The sequence below is a fragment of the Lemur catta genome, chromosome 10, assembly GCF_020740605.2.
Source record: "Lemur catta isolate mLemCat1 chromosome 10, mLemCat1.pri, whole genome shotgun sequence".
Taxonomy (NCBI): Eukaryota; Metazoa; Chordata; class Mammalia; order Primates; family Lemuridae; genus Lemur; species Lemur catta.
The window spans coordinates 23,462,313-23,484,483 of record NC_059137.1 but is presented as its reverse complement, the minus strand read 5'-3'; the positions used below and the strand labels follow the sequence as shown (position 1 = coordinate 23,484,483).

At 42.9% G+C, this 22,171-nt stretch overlaps 1 protein-coding gene across 3 annotated transcripts in view; it reads left to right on the top strand.

Annotated features, from left to right (window-relative positions):
- Positions 1-19,254, top strand: part of PALM2AKAP2 (PALM2 and AKAP2 fusion) — a 307,655-nt gene extending 288,401 nt beyond the window's left edge. For 2 of the 3 annotated variants that reach the window (XM_045562525.1, XM_045562527.1), the window contains 2 exons: positions 4,134-4,312; positions 15,142-19,254. In XM_045562525.1, coding sequence (XP_045418481.1) covers positions 4,134-4,312; positions 15,142-15,240 — 278 coding nt within the window. In that variant the 3' untranslated portion in view covers positions 15,241-19,254. The remainder of the gene's footprint in view (positions 1-4,133; positions 4,313-15,141) is intronic. The other variant, XM_045562526.1, reaches the window with a different exon arrangement.
- The last annotated feature ends 2,917 nt before the right edge of the window (positions 19,255-22,171 follow it).

Sequence of the window (22,171 nt, the reverse complement as noted above, 5' to 3'; positions counted from 1 at the left end):
CCCTAATGTTATGGCCTTTGGGAGGTAGTAAGGTTTGCATGAGGTCACAAGAGTGGAGCCCTCATGATGGAATTAGTGCCCTTGTAAAAAGAGGCGTCAGAGAGCTTGCTCTCTCTGCCAACCACCACGTGAGGACATAGCAAGAAGGCAGCCATCTGCAAGGCAGAAAGAGAGCCTTCGCCAGAAACCCACCATGCTGGCACCTTGATCTTGGACTTCCAGACTACATGGCACTGTCTGTACATGTTTCCCAGGGTGGTGACTAGGGCCCTTCAAGAGAGCTGTACTGTAGGGTTCCGTCCAGGTGAGAAACGGAGTGGCAGGATGTCATCATTGAAAATGGAGGCTACTTTCGGGGATTATTAGCAACGGAATCAGTCACCAGGGGAGTAAACCACTGTGAGAGCATGATCTGATGGGGTAGGCAGGGACGGGACCTGGGTAACTGGGGAAGTGCTCGGTGAGATGCACACCTGAGCAGTGAAACACGGGCGCCCAAGGTAACCATCACTGTCTGGGGACTCTAACATGGTATGTCCTCCAGGCCTTCAAGGGGCCGTATGGGACCACAGACAAGGATATGATCGACCTCCCAGGCCCATGGTGCAGACCATTGGCATCAGGTTCATGTAATGATCTCCAAGCCCCAAGCTGATGGCGTCTACAGTGTCTGCTACTAGGGGGAGAGCATCAGAAATGTGTTCACCATCCTAATCGAGGGGACCATTAGCTGCAAACTCGGGACCTCTGAGGAAGATATCAGGCGTGAAACAGGTCCCTCTCCAGCTTTTTAGCAGTCTGTGTGATTCCTACAATGGCACACAGAATGCCAGTGGGTGATTTGAACTACACTGGGGGGAGGATGGGCAGATTACAGCCTTTCTTTCCTGTTACTCATGTGACCTCTAGTGGCTATAACCAGTAAAACCTGCCTTGGGGATGGAATAAGAAGAAATAAGCAGGAAATGTCATTAATGTTTAATTGGTAACTTTCTATAGTAGCCCTTCACTCTCTTTACAACTCTCTTTCAACATACATTCCATCGTATGATTTAGCCGTAATCAGCACTGGGTTTGGGTTCCAGACTAGCTCTGACTGTTACCATCTAAGGTAACTTGGGCTGGAGTTAGCATCTGAGCTTCCATGGTCTAAGCCATTTCCAGGTATCCACCCTAACTACATCGCAGTTGTAGTGGTTGTAAGGATTGGATAACATGAGGGCTACAGATGAAGTGCTATATAAATCTCCCTATTACTTCACAGCCACTGAGTCTGTGATTCTGTAGACCCGGAATGTTTTATTTCATATCCTTTGGTGAAGTCATGTAAACTCTTTATTCTGTTCCAATCCACAAGCATTTGCTAAGTGGCTGTTATGTGTACTTCAGATGTACTTAGTGATTTACTCAACAAGCACGAACTCCCACCTTGTGCCATCTACCACAGTTACAGCTGGGATCCAGCAGAGACCAGGACAGACAAGGTTCCACTCTAGTAGAGTTTACATTCAAATGAATTAAGGGGATTCACAGATGGTTGAAATGGCCCATGTCCTCGGGTGACTTTAAAGTTTAATTGAGAAGACAGAAGCTTCAGTAACTAGATAGGGTACAAGTCAGTATGTGAAAATGACCTTCACAGAAGTGTAAACAAAGTACTATGTGCTGTGTGTGAAAGGGAAAAGCTAGGAGGAGTGAATATAGGCTGTGCTTTCTAGAAGTTTAATGATAGAAGAATGGCTCCTGGGAGATGATCTGAACATGTGAGGGGTCAACTGGAAAATCATGAAAATCAACTTGGCAATTTGGTATCTATTTCTGGTCCCAAAAGAGTTGCAAAAATTTTATGCAGAATACCCAGAAACTCTTCATTCTCATCCTGTAATCATGTTATTCTTTGAGATCCCAGTTAAGTAGTAGTTAGATTCATTGGACATTTCTTTTCTAAATATTAACTTAGTCCTTATAACAACTCTATGAGGGTAGGTATTTCTATCATCATACCCATTTTACAGGTGAGCAAACTGAGATATGAAAAACAGTAACTTACCTAAAGTTATTTGGCTGCTAAGTAGTAGATTAAAACCCAACCTCGCTGGCTTCAGAGCTTGCCTGTTCACCGTTATGCTTGTTTCTTGTATTGTTTCTCAAGCCTTCAATTACAAGGTCACTTGGAATTTTTAGAGATATGTACAACGTATGTAGGGGTGAAATGACCTCAGGTCTGGGATTACTTTAAAGTAATCCAACCAGTTGAAGGAAAGGAAAGGAAAGGAAAGAAATGAAAAGGGAAGGAAGGAAGAAGTATGGTAAAATCTTGATAAATGTTTACTTTGGGTAATGCTTATAATGCTTGTAGGGGTCGTGATAGCATCCCCTAATTTCCATAATAAAAATTAGAAACCATTTCTAGTGAATTTGGAGATTTTGAAATATTTATTATCTTAGTGTTAATATCAAAAGACTTTTTAATTATCTTGGTAATTCAGACCGAAGCAATGAGTTTCACTGAATTATTAAAGTAACGTGTCTGTGAAATGGAGTGCCCTCTTCTGTATATTAAAATCTACTTCCCACCTAATCCCCAAATGTGACGGCCATATGCTCCTGTGTTTGGGTTTTTTTTTTTTTTTTAATCAATAAGGGTTGATCTTGCCAAAAGTATTTGGTAGAATAAAATGTGTTAGTTAGAAGAGACCACAAAGATGACTAATTCCAGAGTTCTCATTTTACAGCTATGGGAGTTAAAGCTTGGAGAATTTAAGTGATCATCCCAAAATTAAATTGGGAGCCCTGAATGATTATCTGTAGTCAACCACATAGCCAGTTAATGGAAAAGCAGAAATTAAAAACCTGGATTTCCTAAACTCCAGGCCTTTCCAGCTCCCATCAGAAGGAACTTATGCTCGGTAAAGGGCCAAAGCAGCCCACATAGAGACACTGGCTCCAGGCTTCCGCTGTGACTCCTGCTACATCAGGCTGTTGCCTGATGTAAAATGAAGTAAGGTGAGTCACCTTTAGCTTGGGACCAGAAGAGGTCAAATGGGTCTTTAATTTTCCAAGTGGGGCCATTCAAGTCCAAAAGTTTGGAAACTGCTAAGGTCCTCATTTACTTTGTGTGTTTTCTTCACATACCTTGTTCACAGATTCCAGCTGTGTCACTCACAAAGGGCATAGTTGGGAAAAATCATAACCGCTGCCCCTGAAGACACTTCTCAGAAGTGCATTTGTTGCTCTGTGGCAATAAAACCCACCCCTTGGCGAGCCAGAAAGCAGAGCCAGGCATTTCCCAACAGGGAGGGATGCAGAGGGTCTTGGTCGAAGTGCCCAGAATCACCGTACCACTGGTTAACTAACCATTGACTTCATCTGTTCGTCCTGAGAATTCTGGAGGGCATTTCAGGAGCTCAGATCACACCAGTCCCAAGTCTGGTGCACACCTTTCCTACTGCCTTTGTTGGTGTATGTTCCTCAAGGTCTGGAGGGGGCGGTTCTCAAACCCAAGTGCTTTCAGGATCCTAGCAGGTCAGGTGAATGAATGAAGCTGGTCAATGTAAGACTTGGGTGATCCGAAAAGAACAAGCCTTGTTCTCATTCACAGGTTTTACAACACTGTGCTATCCACACAAAAAGTCTGGGCATGTCAGCGGAGAACTGGCTACCTCTGATATAGAGGACAGAACCTGGTGAGGAAACCAGGGGACCTGGGTGCCATCACTGGCTTTCAGCTTTCCCTTTCCAGAGCCTCAGGTTTCCTCATCTGTAAGAAGTGAGTCGCTAAGGCTCCAAGGTGTGCCACCTCTGACAGTCTTAATTCTAGGATCTGTGACAGAGTACATATCTCAAAAACAACTGGAGGCACTGTCTGTCTGTCTGTCTAAGTACCTGCGTGGCCTGTTTGATCTGATTTTTTGAAATTGCTGTTTTTGAGGTCTTTGTTGGATGGGTTTGTGCATTAACCTTAAGTGCTTTGATCCCTGTAATAAAATGGCTTGCACTTAACTACCAGTCTGGTACCACTCTCTGTTCGAGATTGCTTTTTTTTTTTTTTTTTTTTGCCGCGTTTCTCTCCTTTCTGAAAGCAGTCATGAGCAGACAAGCTTAGAAAGGGTGTTCTCTTCGTGTTGTTTCAGGGAAAATAGAGAAAGTCAAACCTCCTCCATCCCCTACCACTGAAGGCCCCAGCTTGCAGCCTGACTTAGCCCCCGAAGAGGCTGCCGGAACCCAGCGGCCCAAGAATCTGATGCAGACCCTCATGGAAGACTATGAGACACACAAATCTAAAAGGCGCGAGAGAATGGATGATAGTAGTGTAAGTTTTTCTTCCTTTCCTCTTTCACTTCTCCGAGGGCGACCGTCGGCGTGGTGTGTGGTATTCCAGTTCAGGCACAGATGTGTATGTGGTTGTCTGGTCAGCGTCATGGTTCCAAAATCAATTTCCAAATGTGTGGTTTAACATCTCCAGAGTTGGGTTTGGGTTTTGGCCTCGCTTCCCAAAGATGTTGATCATGTGATCATGCAAGGAACTGGTCCTTTTGCTGCCAAGTATAGTTGGAGCCCACTGGCAAGGCTAGACCATGAGATACTTGGTGTGTAAAAAGACAACAAGCAAGGGCAACACAGGGAAAAAGGATGTGAGCACTCTGAAATCGTCCCCAGGCACCGGGGAGCTGATTTCTACCATTGCTTGGCCTGTTCTATAGAGATTTTATTTCTCTAGAGTGCTATGAAAATGCTGTTCCTTCAGTGTTGACCCTGTGGGCAATCCCTATAGATGTCACACGGTGCTCAAAAGGCTAAATGTGTTTTGGCCTTTACCAAGCCCATGTGCATAGTTTGGCAGGAAAGAGCCATTTAGAATGACAGTTAAAAACCACACAGCTACCCTGCTACCCCTAAGCCTTATAACTTTGCACTTGACATTCACATTAACTGTGAAGGAAGTCATCTGCTCTGTGGTTTCTTTCTTCATTATGAGACTTAGGAGCTATTGTTCCAGACAGCCCTGGGATCAGCCTCAGGTTTTTGTGCCAACCTCCTAGGAGTCTTCTGGCATCAGTCTCTTAGCATGTATTGAGGTAATCACCCCTCTCCCCAATTGCCCTTAAGTCACAGATAACTTGGGTTGGTTGAGGATATTACCCAATTTACCTGGGACAGTCCTGGTTTATTCCTGATACCCTGACATCATTATTAATAGCATCCCTTTTCACTCTTAAGTGTCCCAGTTTGGGTGATAAACTATCTGGTCACCTTAAACTTGAATGCCGTGGGGTTCGCAAGAGGAACTCTTTGCTGCCTTTTATATCCTGGCTGTGGATTTCTGGAGTTGAAGCCAGATACCAAAAGTTGCTTTCAAAATATATAGTAGTAAAGAAAAGAAGAAAGCAAACACATATAGCAGTCTGACTACACACTTGGCAGCTGCCAGGCTTTCCCTGGTGTTTACACCCGAACTGCATGGATCACTGGCTCGGCTACTCTGTCAGGCTGGAGCTACTCTACTGGGCTGCTCTCCGTATTCCCCAGTGGGATGAGACCTGCCCCTCGGTGGCCGTGGACATTTCCACTGCTGGGCTTCACTGTGGGGGTGCCAGCAGCCCCTTCCCTGAGCCCGTAAGATTTTTGCTGCCCACTAAGTCACTTTGGCCAGCCCTTCTTTGCAGCCCCGTGTAAAAGTATGGAGTTCACCTTTAGGAATTTTCTGGAGCCTGTGTCCATTTTGAAGCTTAGTGCTCTAAGCATCTTATTTCTTTTCTCCCAATGATTCCACAGTCCACATCAGCAGCTTTGGTAAAAGTTAGCCACGTAGACTCCTCTCACTCTGGTGTGGATGGTGAAGAACCACTTAGCATGTGACCCATGTGAGTGTTTGCTAAGCACACTCTGCTTGTCACTTGTGTACGTCTTTTGTGTTGGAGTGCAGGTGTTAGAGAAAAATACTCCCTACAGAAGGGAAGAGCCAGCTGTCACTCCTTTTATACCGGCAGAGGCCTGGAAGCCTCCTTTGTGGACACAGTGACACTCAGGCAGCCTCCTAACAAATGCGGACCAGATGGGATTTCCCCCTTGCCTTCATGCAGCTATGTGGAATTGGTGTTTTAGTATGCTGATTGCCCTTCACTTGTGAATTGAAGAGGCAGCCCCCTGTCCCTCTATTTCCCAAGTAAACAAACATTTCAAATAAGGAAAAAAACCTACTAACTAATACAGCTGTGAATATCCCCAGATCTTGGATTCACGGCCACATGTTTTGCACTGTTATTGATATTACAATCGAACCAAATTTGTTGTTGTTGGAAATTCTTAGGAATAGGACAAAATCTGCCAAACCCACTATATCTTGTTTTAAGAGATCCAAATCTAAAATAACATACTCACATCGTATTTAAAGCAAGTATGTGGCCATCAGCCAGACTTTACACGAGAGCCCATGTCCTAGTCCAGGGTCTTTCCTACAATGTCTGTGTCAATCACTGGTGAATGAGTTGAAGTTTACCTGTAGGGATGAACAAACCATCATTTTTTTCCTAGCTGATCTATGGCCCCTTCTCCATTTTTTTTTAATTATCTCCTCTGCCAGAAGGATAATAATAGAGAGCGGATGGATTGCTTGGTGGTTGAGTTGTGTAACTGGCTTACCTATGCCTAGAAGCTAAAGGTAATTCTGTTAAAGGTAAAGTAATTCTGGTCTCCAGTTTCCATTTGTATACACTACTCTCAGGGCAAAATGTGGCTTCTTAGACTCTCCACCCTCTCAGAGTCTCAGTGGCTCACGCTGGCACATGCAGCATCACCCAGTGTCACGCAGCATCGTCCCCAGCACCTTCACCTGCCGGTATTTCTTCCAGTGAGGCCCTTGGCAGCATTTTGGTGTGCCTTCCAGAGATGATACACCACACCTGAGAATCAGAGTGCCTCACACACGATCAGAACCCAAGCATGCCTTGGCAGAGAAAGTAGCAAGTTCTTTGTGAATTGAATGGAAAGAATTCTTATTTGCTGTGCTTCCTAAAAACAAAACAGGCTGATCATTGGGATGTGTATACAGCGTGTCTATCATTTGTTAGACACAATGGTATTGATGAGCGTGAAGGACAGGACAATAAGAAGGCTAGAGAGCCCAAGGGGAGCTTTGCCTGTGGTTGTGCTGAGTGACTTTTGCCAACAGAACTGAGAAAAAGTGATCCTTGCCCTCAAAACAGATGCAGTGTCCCTCGGCCCCTGTCAGAGCAGTGATGGTCTCTGGAGTTCCATCCCCCAGCTCAGGGCCCTCCTCGCTTCAATTTTCCCACTTCATAAAAAGTCCCATGCGAGACAGGCAGGGGCCCCCTGGCTCACGGAATCCTTGCGTGAGTGGTGTGAGGGAAGTGGCGCAGCATTTGGTGGCCCTTCTTTTTCATGCGCCTGAGCTGTCACTCTCTCCTGCTGGAAATGAGGGGATGGTCTGAGGGCTCCGAGAACGACAAAAGATGGAAATTTTAATCCTGAACTGTCTTGGAGCATCTACCCAGGAGTCACTGTTGGAGTGATAAGTCATCTGTGGACGTTCTGGTCAGTTGGCAACTGGTAAAAAATCAATGACAAGGAATGTGAAAAAGCTCCTTTTCTCAAAAAGTTAACTCCAGCCGGCCATAGTTGTTACTAGCTCAGAACTTTCTTCCACCGGGCTGGCTTCCTTGTTCTGCGTGGCATAGTCACCAATGAGGGTCTCTGCCCCCACTTATTCATAGCCCCTTGGGTAATTTTTGAGGAAGGAGGATTACCGTCCCTACCTCCACCCCCTTAACCAGGGCTATTTACCAGCCTAGCCAAGGCCTTGGTGTGAATTAGAAAAAGCCACCCCTTTTCAAAACTCTGTGAAGATGCAGCCCTGCCCCAACCCCACAGTTTGAGGGGTGGAGTGGGGTGGGGGCCAGACACTGGGCTTCAGCACCATTCATCCCTTTAGCCTGGTGCCTTTGTGCTGTGTGTGTAGTTCTCCTCTTATTGTGGGTTTCCCTTATCAGGAAATATTATCCTATGTGGATCTGTCCCCTTATCTGGGTCTGATGCCATTTCTAGTCAGTCATGCAACTCACAATGGACTAATGAATCATAGTTTCCTGAAGGGCTTCTTGGGACCTTGCAAAGGAGCTGCCTCAGAGGTGGGGTTGCTCACTCATGGATCTGGAAGATGTTTGAACTAGAAGGTACAAATGACGGGCTATTTGGATGTTCTTCTTCTTTAGGCACGAAGAGTCCCTTCAGGAAGCTGTGATTCATCAGTCCATTGTAAATTGCATGACTGTATTTAGGCAAATAGTTTTTTTTTCTGTCCAGTTGTTCCCCCAACCTGACCTGAGCCTTAGAAGGTGAAAGTGATGGGTCATTGAGTCCACGATGCTCTGGAATACGTCAGTGGATTTGATTTCCCTTTCTCAGTTGAAGGGAAGCCGGCCAGAGTCCAAATCACAGCCCTGTGGGTGGTCAGCCCCGTCCTTACCGCTGGCACAAGACCTGCTCCCACTGGGTTTCTCCTGTTTGCTCTTTCTCTCTAACCCCAAGACCTAATTACTGAAAGGTCTTCCAACCACCCTGTCCTGTCTTGGAACAAGAGAAGGCCGTATCATCAGTTCTCCTGGGCTATGTCAAAGCTGGGACCTAGCTTCTCTAGGAGTTCCTGGCACACGTTTCCCTCCTGGACCAGGACATGCATTGGGATTCATGGCTTTATTCTCCCTGAGTGGGTGAAGGAAGCCCATCTGCCTCCAGTGCTCCCCTCCCCGGCTCTACAGAAAGCTCAGCCACGATCAAGGATGCTTCGTGTTGCCCCAGTCCTCTGTTGAGTTCTCACCCCCACCCTAGGGCAGGTGCAAAGGAAAGGAGAGCTCCAGATCTGTCAGCTCCCAGCCACCAGCCTGATCCTTCCAGAACTATAGAACTGTGACTCACAAGTGCTACACATGAGAAGCAGTCGATGGTCACAGAAGTGTGATCCCACCTAACCTGTCTATGGCTACCAGTGCCCAAAACCAGTAAATGCCTCAAATGTCCTAAGCAGTGTAAACCTAAGGTCATTCCCACGGCTCTGGAGGGAGCTGTCCTAAATTGGTCCCACTATCTCATTTCTCATAGTTGGGCAATTTTTTTCTGCACTTTTCTTACAGAAGACTTTTAGTCTCCTACAGGAACTAAAGGATCATTTTAGTTTCTAAATGCCACACTAATCCTGAATAATTATTCTAAATGATCATCCCACTCTCAGGAACTTAGGTTTTAATGAGGGAGGCTGTGTGGTCTCCACAGGCAGGACTACCCTTAGGTCAGTTTCAGAGCCCTTGCTTCCACAAACTTTGCATTCAAACCAACTCCTATCTATGATTATGGTCTTCTTTTTTTTTTTTTTTTATTTCAGCTCATCATGGGGGTACATAAGTTCAGGTCATATACATTGTCCATGGTCTTCTTTTAACTGGACAACAGGCTACAAGACTGCTTTGGGGTCCAGAGCTGCCCATGGGAAGAGAAAAGGCTGTTTGGCTACAGATTCTAGCAAATCCAAAATGGCCACCAAGGACCTTGCTGGTTGCATACAGAGGGGAAGGCATCTTGTTAATTCAAAGTGCAGAAAATATTGAATTAACAAAGTATGGCTTATCTGATATTTTTATTAATGAATAATAGGGTATCTGGTTGCTCCAAAAGACGCGGACTTTAAAATAAACTAATATCAGATGAAGCAAGTCTTGGCATAGGTGTGGAATGGTCTCCCGATGTTACTTCCTGTCACGTCTGCCCCCGGCGTGGTGCCGGTTCCCGGCTGGGGGGTATTCTGTAAGTGTGTCTCTGCCATGTACTAACCCTGGTCTTTTCCCTCTCTGCCAGTACACCTCTAAGTTACTGTCTTGCAAGGTGACTTCCGAGGTACTTTTCAACTTGTTTGTGTTGGTTTTACTGAATGCATGATCCAGGTGCATGCTGCTGTGGTTTGCCATTTCCTGATGGGTTACGTGAGAATGGCAAGAAAAATAGCTTGTCTCTGTATGTATTTCTTCCTGCCTCTCATGAATTGTGGGACTGCCTCAACACGTTGGAGTCCATGCACCGATGATACACATTGCTGTGCTTTGCTGTGCTGTGTGGTGGGCTGGAGAAGACCTTGCCTACGCATGGATCTGGAAGATGTTTGGACTCGAGGGCACAATTGATGGGCTATTTGGGTTTTTTAAGTTTCTTTAGGCATAATTAGCAAGTATACTCAGCTCGTGCAGATTGAGCTGTTGATGGTGGCCAGTCTTTTGTTTGCTTTAACACAAATCTGGAGAGCTCCATTCTATAGATTTAGGATGGTTCATCCTAAATCTATAGATTATCAATTGTGGACCATCCCAGTCCCCCTCCTCCAAACTTTAAACCTATATGTTTTGTTTCATTTTGTTCCTTTAAAGATTGACTTCCCTGAAAGTCCTCTTTCCCCTAACTTCCTTTTATACAGATTTCACAAATACGTGTGCTATGAGAAAGCATATTTTTCTTTTAAAATTTTTATTTTTTCCATTGTCTCTATATTTTTCTCTTTTGCTGAAAAAACACAGTATGTTTCCTATTTTTATTTCTATATTTTATTTTTGTTTTAAAATAATTATTTCAAATATACAGAATCAGAGAGAGAATCGTTCATTTATTCATCTAACAATTTATTGAGGCTCTGCTATGTGTCAGGCACTGTGCCAGGTTGCAAGAGGACAGCAGTCAACAAAACAAAGTTCCCAACGTCATGGAGCCAGCATTCAAAGTTTCCAGTAATCTAACATAATGAAATAATATAACCTACCAATCCACTTTGTCTGTTTTTATCATTTCATAATATTTGCTAATATTTTTTAAAAGAGGTTAATATTGTAAATACAATTCAAGCCCTCTTGTTACTTCTCCCAGTCCCCTCCCCCCATCACCCAAGAGGTTACTATTTTCAAGCTTGGGATTCATCATTTCCATGCATGGTTTTATGCTTATACTATATATGTATGTATACACAAACAGTATCTTATTTTTGCATGTTTTAAAACATTCTATAAATGGTAAATCATGTTGCAGTACCCTCTACTCCTTACTTTATTCTTTCTGCATTGTTTTTAGATGTGTCCATGTTGATAATTGTGGTTCTAGTTTATTATTTGTAACTGCCGTATAGTATTCCATTGAATGAATATATCACTATTTATTCAATCTCCTATTGATGGAAATGTAGATTGTTTCCAGTTTTTTTTTTTACCATTACAAATAATGTTTTAATGAATGTTACCATGCATGTCTCTTCGTGTACCTATGGAAGAATTTCTCTATATTTCTAGGAGCAGGAGCACTGGCTGTTAGATTGATAACATCTTCACATTTACTAGATACTATAAACTTTTCTTCAAATTGGTCATATCAACCTGTAACATAATATATTTTTTAAGTCTCCCTATTTAGGAAAAGAATTATATTTAACCATAGAGCTGAGCAGCTGATTATCAGCAATTTTCTCTCATAAGGCATAAAGTGAATACTGAGAATATCATTCCTTGTACCTTCTTTGCTAATTGTGGCTGTCATCTGGATGATGGCAGTTTGAGAATTAGGCCCTAAGCTTGTAGCCCCTTTGAATCAGCATAGTTTAAAACAATGAAAATCTGGTCAAATATATCCACAGAAGATAGAATTGGGCCCACTCTACCTTCAGTTGAAGAGAAGATAGAGGCATAAAATATAAATTTTAATATTAATAGGGTAACCAATATTATTTTACCTATCTGTCTTTTGTTTCACATCCCCCAAATAAAATCGTCTATGTTAGTTGCTATTCAAAGTTAAGCAATTCATTCACCCAAATTCACTAAGCATTAGAGAGAAAAATTAGTAATAGAGGGTCATTCAAGAAGAATTGAATTTTTTTTCTCCCACCAGACTTGAATTTTAATTAATTTGTGAAAGCAATGAAAATTTTAATCAGGCCTTTCTTTTGTTTTTTGTTTTCCCATCTCATGGAGAGTGTTTATTCCTCTTCGTAAGTCACAGAGCAGCCATACGGCCTAGCAGCAACTCCACACCCAGAGGGCCGGGTTCAAATCTTGGCTTTTCCTCCTACTACCTGGGTAACACTGGGCAAGTTGCTTAACCTCCCAGTGTCCTCGTATGAGAAATGAAACTAATAATAGCATGAATCTCATAAAACAGTAGTGAGGATTAAAATAGTAACTGGTTCATAGTACTTATGACATAAGTGTGTGCTATTATTAGAGCCCCAGAAACATGTGCTTTTTTGCCCAGAAGAGAAAGGAATGGACTTCAGAAAAGGGAAGTTCTTATGCAATAATGCAAATAATAAGAGCTCTTAATTTGCTAGAGATTTATAGAGATACGCGTGTGTGTGCACGCACAGACTGGCACACCTACAATAGTCTGTATTAATTATGGAACAGGTGCTTATTCAACTACCTTGCCCAAGGGCTTGGCTTTTGAATCTACAAAAGACCAGTTGCAGGATGGCTTGACTTCGAGACAGTCCTGGGTCATAAGGCTTATGAACCCTAAGATAGTATTAAATCAAGGTTGCTGGCTATTTCAATAACGATCTGTTTATTTTCTTGTCTGTGCTATTACTAGGAACTTTAGAGTTTACCAGAAATTTGGGATCATGTTAAGAGGCAATACAAATTAGGGGAATGAATTAAGAAAAGAAAGCTCACTATTGGTATAAGTGAATTATTTTGGCTCTTGACAAGTAGATATTCAAACCCAGGCTACCGTGTTTCCATAATTATAAATATTATTTTTCTGCCCATTACACTTTTTGTGACTAAGCTCCATGAGGGAAAAGACTATTCTATCCTCAGTATGAAGCACCGTGCCTGACACTTTGTAGGAACCTGGTAAATATTCGTATTTATAAGATGGATGGAGAGCTGGATTGTAACATGGGTTCCTAAAGGAGAGAGCAAACTCAATCTGCTCAAGTTGTTTGAGAATTCAAATAGGATTTAAATAACAAGACAAAGAACATTTCAAAAGGATGAGGATCATATTTTTCAGAACTTGAGATTTATTTATTGCTTTTATGGTAAACCTTTATATTTGTATCTACAATCTGAAAGGTGAACAGATGATCATTTTATACAATGTAGATTTCCCTATAAAAATGTTTGATATTTGTATGCCACTTCATAGTTTAATAGCAATTATTCCTATCATCGTGCAAAGGATGATAGGAATAATTATTATTTAGGAATTTACTATTCTAAGTGCTTTACATACATTGCTTTAGTCATTCCTCAGGCCAACTCCATGCTGTAGTTGTTATTAATATTATCCCCATTTTACATGGGGATACTGAGGCATAGGGGTAAGTGTCTTTTTTAGGGTCGCACAGTCGCTAGACCTGCCTGGACTTCAGAGTCCACGATGCCTCCTGAGAAAGACTGGAAATAAGGCAGTGTTCTCTCCATTTTAGAAAGAAACTTCAGATACAAGAACAACAAGGGACAAAACTGGGATTAGAGCTCAGGACTCCCAAGTGCAGTCCAGCGTGTGTCTCAGTTCCATGCTACCCACACATTAGACCAGAAAATTCCTCTATTGAACTATACCAGAGCTGCAAGCATGCTTTCCTCTTTCTAATTTCTTATTGTTAGATATTTTTGGATATTGAATAAGTGATCATGGTATGCTTACATACAAGCCACTTTATGACACAGATTATGTGCTTATCAATGCATCATTTATTCAATCAACAAGCATGACTGAGGACATCCTACATGTTGGGTAGCGCTCCCCCTGCTGGGAAGAATGGGGAAGGCTTCCCAGAAGAAAGTACGCTGAAGCTCTGGGTGATCCATTCGTTTGACAACGGTGCAGAGAAGCAAGTTGAGATGGATCCCCAGACCTTTCACCTACCCAGAATCCGCTTATACCTGGGCTCCACCTCTGCCTGTAACCTGTATCTCCTTACTTCTCTGGAGTTGTCAGCATTATTGTCCCTTGCCTAAATGATTTTTTTTAGAATAAGCAAAGCCTTCGTGGTGGTTTGGATAACCAACCACTGTTGGCTCTACTGGACTTTTCTTTAAAATAAGAAACTGTATGTTCCTAAACTCATGCCAGAGTAATTGGTGGACGTGCATCAGTTTGCTTTTGCTACGGTGTCATGAAATGAAATCATGCCTCGTGTGTTGGCAACCTAAACGTCATCACCTGGAATCTCATCTTGAAAAAAAAGCTGGAGCAGACCTGCTGAAGTCTCCTCTCGGGAATCCACAGACTGTTCTAGTGAACCAGGGGTGGGAGGAGAGGGGAGGCCCTCCCTCAATGGTGGTGAGCCTACTTGTCCTTGATATTGTCACCTTTAATTTCATTTACCAACACATATGGGACTGAAGTTGCATCAAAATGCTAAGATTGCTTTTTATTGGCCTGAAAAGCTTTTTTGTTTTCTACTTGAAGGCTTTTTGAGTTTAATTATGCCAAAGTAGATTTTCATGATGTAAATATGATCATAGCTTATGTAGACCCACAAAGCTTGATGGATTGAATCCACACTGGTCCCATTGTTTGGAATTATTTTCTGGTTTTCCTGTTTATGAAGACACTAAGACAATCTGTAGTAGTTATGCTGTCCAATACGGTAGCCACTAGCCATATGGGGCTATTTAAATTAAAATTAAATATTTAGCTTCACAACCACGCTAGCTGTATTTCAAGTGCTCAATAGCCATGTGTGGCTAGTGGCTACCATGTTGGATGGCACAGATACAGAACATTTTCATCATTGCATTAAGTTCTCTTGGACAGCACTGATCTGTAGCATTTAGGGATCTGCTTTGTTATCGAGAAAACTTGCTGCAGAATCATGTCTAGTTCAAAGAAACTTGTAGCACATTTCATGCAAATTAAATCTTTCTATATTGAAAATAGGGGTCAAATAGCAAATAGATTTTTTTGTGTGTGATGAATGTACCACCTAGAACATCCCATTCCACCCTTTCCCCCAGTAGTACCAGATACTTTATTACTTTCTCCTCTCATGTTAAGAGAGAGAAAGGAGGAAAGAAACAGGAAGTTGGCTTGTGTACATAATTAACATCCATGAACTCCGCATAATTTTCTTCCTTCTCTCTTCAGGTCCTTGAGGCCACACGGGTTAATCGAAGGAAGAGCGCACTGGCCTTGCGCTGGGAAGCAGGGATCTATGCCAACCAGGAGGAAGAAGACAACGAATAAACTTCCTTCGACCCAGGAAGCTTCTTTGGTGCTTGGGCTACCAAGAAACCAAGAAAATCACAACTCAAAGCATTTTAATGGACTATTTATTAAAGTGCAAACAAACTCAGCAATCCTTATGTAGACTAGAAGCTGCAATACACAATGATGAAAAATGAAATGAAAAGGAAATCCACTCATCAGATGCTGACACCCAGGAGTCAAAAGAGAAAGGATTTTTTTTTTGTGTGTGACTCAAAGAATCTCAATGTCTGGATTTGGACCAATCCACAATTGATGCAAAAGGACAAAGACTTGACAAGCAAATCAGCATAGCTGCTACAGGCAGAACCGAGACCAGCCTCGCTGGGTGATGAGGAAGAACAGTGGTGATAGGGCCATTTAGGGAGCTACAGGGCCCAGGCTGGCGCAGTCTACGTGACACAGGATGTCTCTCTGCACCAGTTTCCCACCCATCACTCACGGCATCAGAGATGTTGTATTAATTCCAGTTTCTCCAGCAGCCATAAAATGAATGGTGTTTCTCTCGGTATTTGCCGAGAAGAGGCAGTTATGATTCCATTTCTCTTACATTTAGTTCTTTTTAATTAATTGGGAACAACTCATGATCACAATCCATACAATCCTTATTTTTAAGACAATGTGTCTTCATGTTGCAAACACAATCTCTTCTACATTAGGAGGCTGAGAAAGGGGGAGAAAACCAAATGGGTAATTTTAGCTTTAGGATCGTGTCTGCTTATAATATATTGATTGATCTGCAGTTTATGAGAACACATTTTCACCATTTATGTTTCTTCATATGAAAACTATATTTAGTGGGCAACAACTATTTTTATGATGGGATGGGGGAATATATACATGTATAAAATCTGTACACATTGAACAACTTGGTTCAAGATGGTAGGGGTATTTTTAGAGTGGCAATAATTGACAAAAAGGGCAAACTCTGCCTTAGAGAGGTGGATGGCATGAAATAAAAAGGTGTTTATAACTATTTTGTAATATACAGTGGGCCTTAGAGGTAGGAAGAAGAATGATGGATTGTTTTGGATCAATCAGAAAGGAAACATGAAAGAAATGTCATGAAGGTAGAGAGAGAAAAAGGGAGGGAGGGAAAAAGAGTGGGAAGAAAATAAGGAGGGAAGAGATACTATTTTTGCTGAGCAACCAGTGTTTTTTCAGGATGATACAAAGAAAAATATAGAATAGAAATTTAAGTGCAGGCTTGGAATCAGCTACAAATCCTAAAGATGGGGTGTGTGTGTGTGTGTGTGTGTGTGTATCTTTGTGTGTTTGTGTAAGGAGTGTGTGTGTGTGTGTGTGTGTGTGTGTGTGTGTATTAAAATTCCAGAATGATCATGGCACTTGGGTGTACAGTTAATTCCTCCAAAGCTGTTTGCCAGCTTCAGGAGCGAGTGAGAATTTCTTTTTTATGAAAAGGGATATAAAGGCACCGAGCTGATGCAGTATTTGTAATATTAAATTGACCTAACATGGTATTTGCATGAGTCACGATTGCAAAGTTTTGAGCAAGTTTTGTAATTTGACACTTAGGAAAGTATCCTATTTATTCTCATGCTTTGTATTCATGCTTCTTAGTATACGATAGAGGATGCCAGCTTTAATCTTTGTCATTCAAAGCAATATGATAAGGGTATTCAATAATTGGGTGCCCTAAATTTCTGGATGAGAAAATTTTCAGTTCTGGCCATGAGAAAAAAAACCAACTAACCAGCCTTCTTTTCTTCCTCCTTTGTTTTAAAACTGTGGTTTCTTGTTTTTAAAAAAAGCAATAATTAAGTCAGACCTCACTAAAGTTCATTTTTGTTTTTCTATTGTCATGTCATAAGCTCTAAGAAGTAGCAGTTCCACAAAATTTGTATGTAGATGTTATGCACATTACCTTTGCTTCTTTTTTTTAGACTAGTGTTGACTTTGAGGGGGGAAGTTTATACACAGGCAAGTAGTGGGCATGAAGTAAAAAATGGAATTGTCTAATAACAAGGATGCTTTAAAACTGCCAAGGGAACCTGTAATTTGAAGGCAGATTCTACAGATGGTAGCCGAAAGAGCACATGAGCAGTTGGCACCATCTTTATATGGTTCATTCTCCTGAATATTCTGAATGAATTTTCAACAAAATGTGCTAGCCTCTGGGGACACAAACCCAATGAGATCCCTGCTGCAAAGCATTCATTTTATGGTGGAGGAGTCTGGCATGGAGACAGCCATTCCCAGGAAAGTGAGATCTGGGTAGAAGTCCTGACAGTTGCAAAGGGAGTACGCAGGAGAGAGGACCGTCTTTGCCTAAGCATTTCCAGCCAGAGGTCCGGGATGCCCGGGCTAAAGACCCCAGCAACGCGGAGGCGTTCCCAAGGCAGACACAGAGACAGGAACAGAGGAGGCAGCTGCATCCTGTGGCCTCAGGCACCATGGCAGTTAGGATGGCTGGAGAGTAGGATAGTTCTGTGGGTCACACAAAGAAATAAAATATGCTTCATGTTTTCGAGACTGACGGGTGGGTCCTGTAGAGCTCATAGGCGTGATACAGGCTAACTCCCCCATTTTTTTACGAGAGGAAACCATCCTTATGGTGTACCTTAAAGTTTTTTGTTCTGTTTGGAAGGAAACCATGTACCCACATGAAACCTACATTTGAGAAGAGAATTTGCAGCTGGAAGGAAAGCTTAGGAGGCCTTAAAATCCACAGAATCGCTTCAGAAGCAGAGGAAGGGGTCTTTGACCTCAGTGGATTGAACCAGAAGCACTTACTGCTATAGGAATAACACAGAGTTACGGAGCTGGGGGCCTTTGGGCCCCGCTCTGTGTGCAGATAAGGACACAAATGTTTCTGTGACTCCCGAGGTCACAAAGCTGTTTTCACTGTGGCCCCTACATCCCCAACATCCACTGGTTCCCCTGCGCTGCCTTCTGGATGACTGCTGTCTATTTTCTCGAGCTACTCACTGAGAATCCTATTCTTATCCTATTAAAATGTAAATTACATTTCCCTTGGGAGAGCCAGATTTTCTCTGTGCTCTTGAGTTTTTTATTCATTCAAGAAACATCGAACAAGCCCCTGCTTTGTACATAGCACTGTGCTGGGCTCTGGGATCCCAAATGAACCCGTTTAACTTGCCGAAGACGGAACCAACCCCCGGAGGAAGGTCACTCCTGCCTAATCCATCAGGAGCCAGAGGCTTATGAAAAACTTAGCCTCTGATGCTCGGCCCCACCCCCAAATAGCACACGAGCTTGTTTAATCTCAACTGTAACAAATGTTTAGATTCTGTAGACGTTAAAAGCCTTCCGGAGAGTATTCCATTCTGCAGTGTTTATAGACATTCACTTTCCTCCAGAGCTGATTGCTGACATACCTTGGCTTTCTCATCCAGAAATTATGGAAACAGGGTCTGTCAGTGGCAGGAGGCCGGGCTGTGTTCTACTTGGATGACACAATGCAATTTACTTTCCTCTTTACTCCCATGCATGCTGCCCACCCCAGGCAAAGTCATATAAGCAGTATATAGATCAGTGTCCACCTATATATATACACACACACATATATATGTAAACGTAACAAGGAACACTATGACAGTGTTGACTTTTGTCTCTGAAGACAAATAACATTTTTCCAACTAAAGGATGGATTTAATTAAACTATGTATTGAAAAAAAAAATAGCCTAAGTGTTAGAGATGGTGACTATATCCAGTTTTAGTTACAAAACCAATTTCCTGAATTTTAAGCATTCAGTGAGCTGCCAATTTTGATTTTGTGTTGCTCTTTACCCAAATGACTTTTTATTTCTTTTTGTTTTTTGGGGGGCGGGGAGGGGGAAAAAAGCAGCAATACTGTGTTTGGAAATTATACTCTGTATCTGGCTTTCCTGTGTATGTTAACCACTTCAATGTTATTATCCTGCTTTGGTTTTATAGTGATTGTGAGGCATTCAATGCAAGTATACAATTATTTTCTCATTAAAACCCAATGTGTGTTGTGTTTTTGTAAATGATGGCTGCTTGTGTGACGGTGGGGGAGGGCGGAAGACTGGCCAGTGGCACACCAGCGTCCTTGGCCTCGGCTGTGTGACGGCATCTGCTTCCTCACGTTTGGAACAGAAAGCAGCTGAGCGCATGGAGCACCGCTGCACCAGGCTGCTTCCAAGCCTCCTTTTTAGTGTTGTCCCCAGCTGCCCTGGCTGGGGGCCAGAGCCACCAGCAGGCCCCACAGAAATGATGCAGGGCCCCCTTGAGGGCTTAGGGAGACGCCAAAGCCAAAGTGAGAGTTGGGCAAACAGCAGGACGAACCCTACACTCGAGCCCCCCCGTGTGGCTCTTTAGCGCTAATGTATTCTTGACGAATACATCCTGAGCCTCTGTACTGGGCTCTCTTCTGCAAAGAATAGAGAATTTCACACTTTAAAAAGCAAACTAAGCTGGGCACAGTGGCGGCTCGAGCCTATAATCCTAGAACTTTGGGAGGCCAAGGCAGGAGGATCGCTTAAGCCCAGGAGTTTGAGACCAGTCTGGGAGACATAGGGAGGTCCCCGTCTCTACAAAAAGTAAGAAAAGTTAGCTGGGCCAGGTGGCGTGCGCCTGTACTCCCAGCTACTTAGGAGGTTGAGGAGGGAGGATCCCTTGAGCCCAGGAGTTCAAGGCTGCAGTGAGCTATGATCATGCCACTGTATTCCAGCCTGGGTGACAGGACGAGACCCTGTCTCAAAAAAAAAAAAAGCATACTAAGACCACACGTTCATCGGGGAAAGCTTCCTCCCCAAATTTCCTCCCACCCTCCCTTCTACTTCCTTACTGCCCCTTCAGCCTCTAGGTCTTCCATCCATTGATCTAACTCTGGGTCCCTAACCCCTGACCTCAGTTTTTGCTCCTCCCTCCCTGACCCCTCCTCTTCCCTGCACTTCCACTCCAGCTGCCTCTTTTTCTAGCTCTCCCCATTTGTGATTCTTCCAATCTTTTCCCCCAGAATTTCCAACCCTATTTTCCTTCTCTGAGCATCTGGGGGCTTCCCTGTGGCACCATGTCATCCCAGGTGACTCTCATATGCAGCAAGCATTGAGTATCCCTGTCCCCAGTGCAATGGTTTCTAACCCTGGCTGTGCTGTATGTTAGCATCAGCTGCAGTGGTTTTTAAAAATACTGGTGCTTGGGCCTCACCCCCAGATATTCCCGTTTATTTCCTCTAAATGGGGCTCAGATGTGATGTGAGTATGTTTTAACAACTCCCCAGGATTTTCTAATGAGCAGCCAGGGTTGAGAATCACTGATCCACTGGAGACATCTGACTGGCTCATGTGGACCTACTTCAAAGAGTTCTTGGGAACAACATCAAATTGAAATTAGTGAGGACTTGAGCTGAACTGGCCTATCTCTGAGCACATCTCGGTGGTCCCAGGTGACAGAGCAGTGCTGGCAATTGAGGGAGGGGTTTTGCAAAGCTGTAGTTGTTACTTCCCTGATACTCTCAGCTGTCCTCCTCTAGGAAGCTGCAGGCCTCTGGCTGACTGCAGGCCCAGCTGTTAACTCTTTGGGGCTAACAGAGGGATGAACAAGCTATAAGCAAGTGCCAGAAACAGCCTCTAACCTACAATGGGTGCACAGGGATAAGAAAGAAAGAAAAACAGACAAAGGCCAAAAATGCCTTTCTGGCAGATGAAACTAGGGTCTTTTTTTTTTCCATTTGTCATTGCTAGTGTCTGCCAATTTCCACGGTGTACAGTGGCTGATTTCAAGACACCAGAGGTTTAGCATATGGCTTTAAAAACTCCTGAATATTTAAATAATTGGTAGAGAACAAAGACTACTGTGATTAAAAGGTGCACAGGATGACTTAGAGTTGTGGTGCTAAAGCCCTAATTAATCGGAGCTTTCATTTGCCTGGAGTGGCTCTTATGAACTAGTCACAGCAGATACCCATCAAGGATTCAAGATTCTGATCATCTCTTCTGATGATCATGATTACTCCTAGATCGAAAAACAAAAACAAACAAATAAAAAGCCACCCTCTGTGCCTAACGCGTTGCCAGGGTCTATGACAGGAAGGTGGAGGAAGGGATGAACCCATCAGTCCAACCGTTGTGGGTTCAATCTCCCTCCAATGGTGTACACTGAGCAAGTTATTTGTCCCATCTTTGCCTCAGTTTCCCAATCTTCAAAGTGTGACTAATAATGCTCATAGATGACAGTAAGCACAAGCACTCCATATATGTTAGTTAATGATAGAATTATTATTACTAAAATGAAGAAGATAGGATAAAACAAGTGAAATATAAAACAAATGAAAAGCAAGTTAAAATGGTGTACAACGACTAGTGACAACTAAAGGGTTAAGGAGGATAAAAAGTTAAAATTAAGGACAAAAATAAAGGAAGGAAAAGAAGTGGGCAAGTCGAAAATGAGGAAAAAATAGGTAGTTAATGGGATCAGAATAAAATACGGGAAATAATTGACCAGCATACATCAAAAATGCATAAAATACATTAAAGGAATGTTAGTAGCTCCATAAAACAAAATATTTAAATAAATGCAAGTAAATACAAACAAATAAATGCATGTTTAAAAGTAGTCTCACCTGGAGGCAGGCAACTAGTTCTTGCACAGTGGTCTCCGGACAGGACCGTCAAAGAGACTTTACCTTTGCAAATGTCTGTCCACCTTACCCCACTCCCTAATTGAAAGGAAAGATGTGGGGTTTCCCTGAGGTTCTGCAGGCCAGCGTGGGAACTTGGCTGTGGCTGTTTCTATGGGGTCACCATAATGGAGTTATCAGCATTGTTGGCAACACATGTGTTCTTTAAATACTGACCCATGCAAAGGAAGACCAGAGGAATAGATAAGTCTTGGAATAGATTTTCATCATTTCAAAGAATGAGAGGCAGTTGTGACTGATTTGTGCATCATGTGGAACATTGT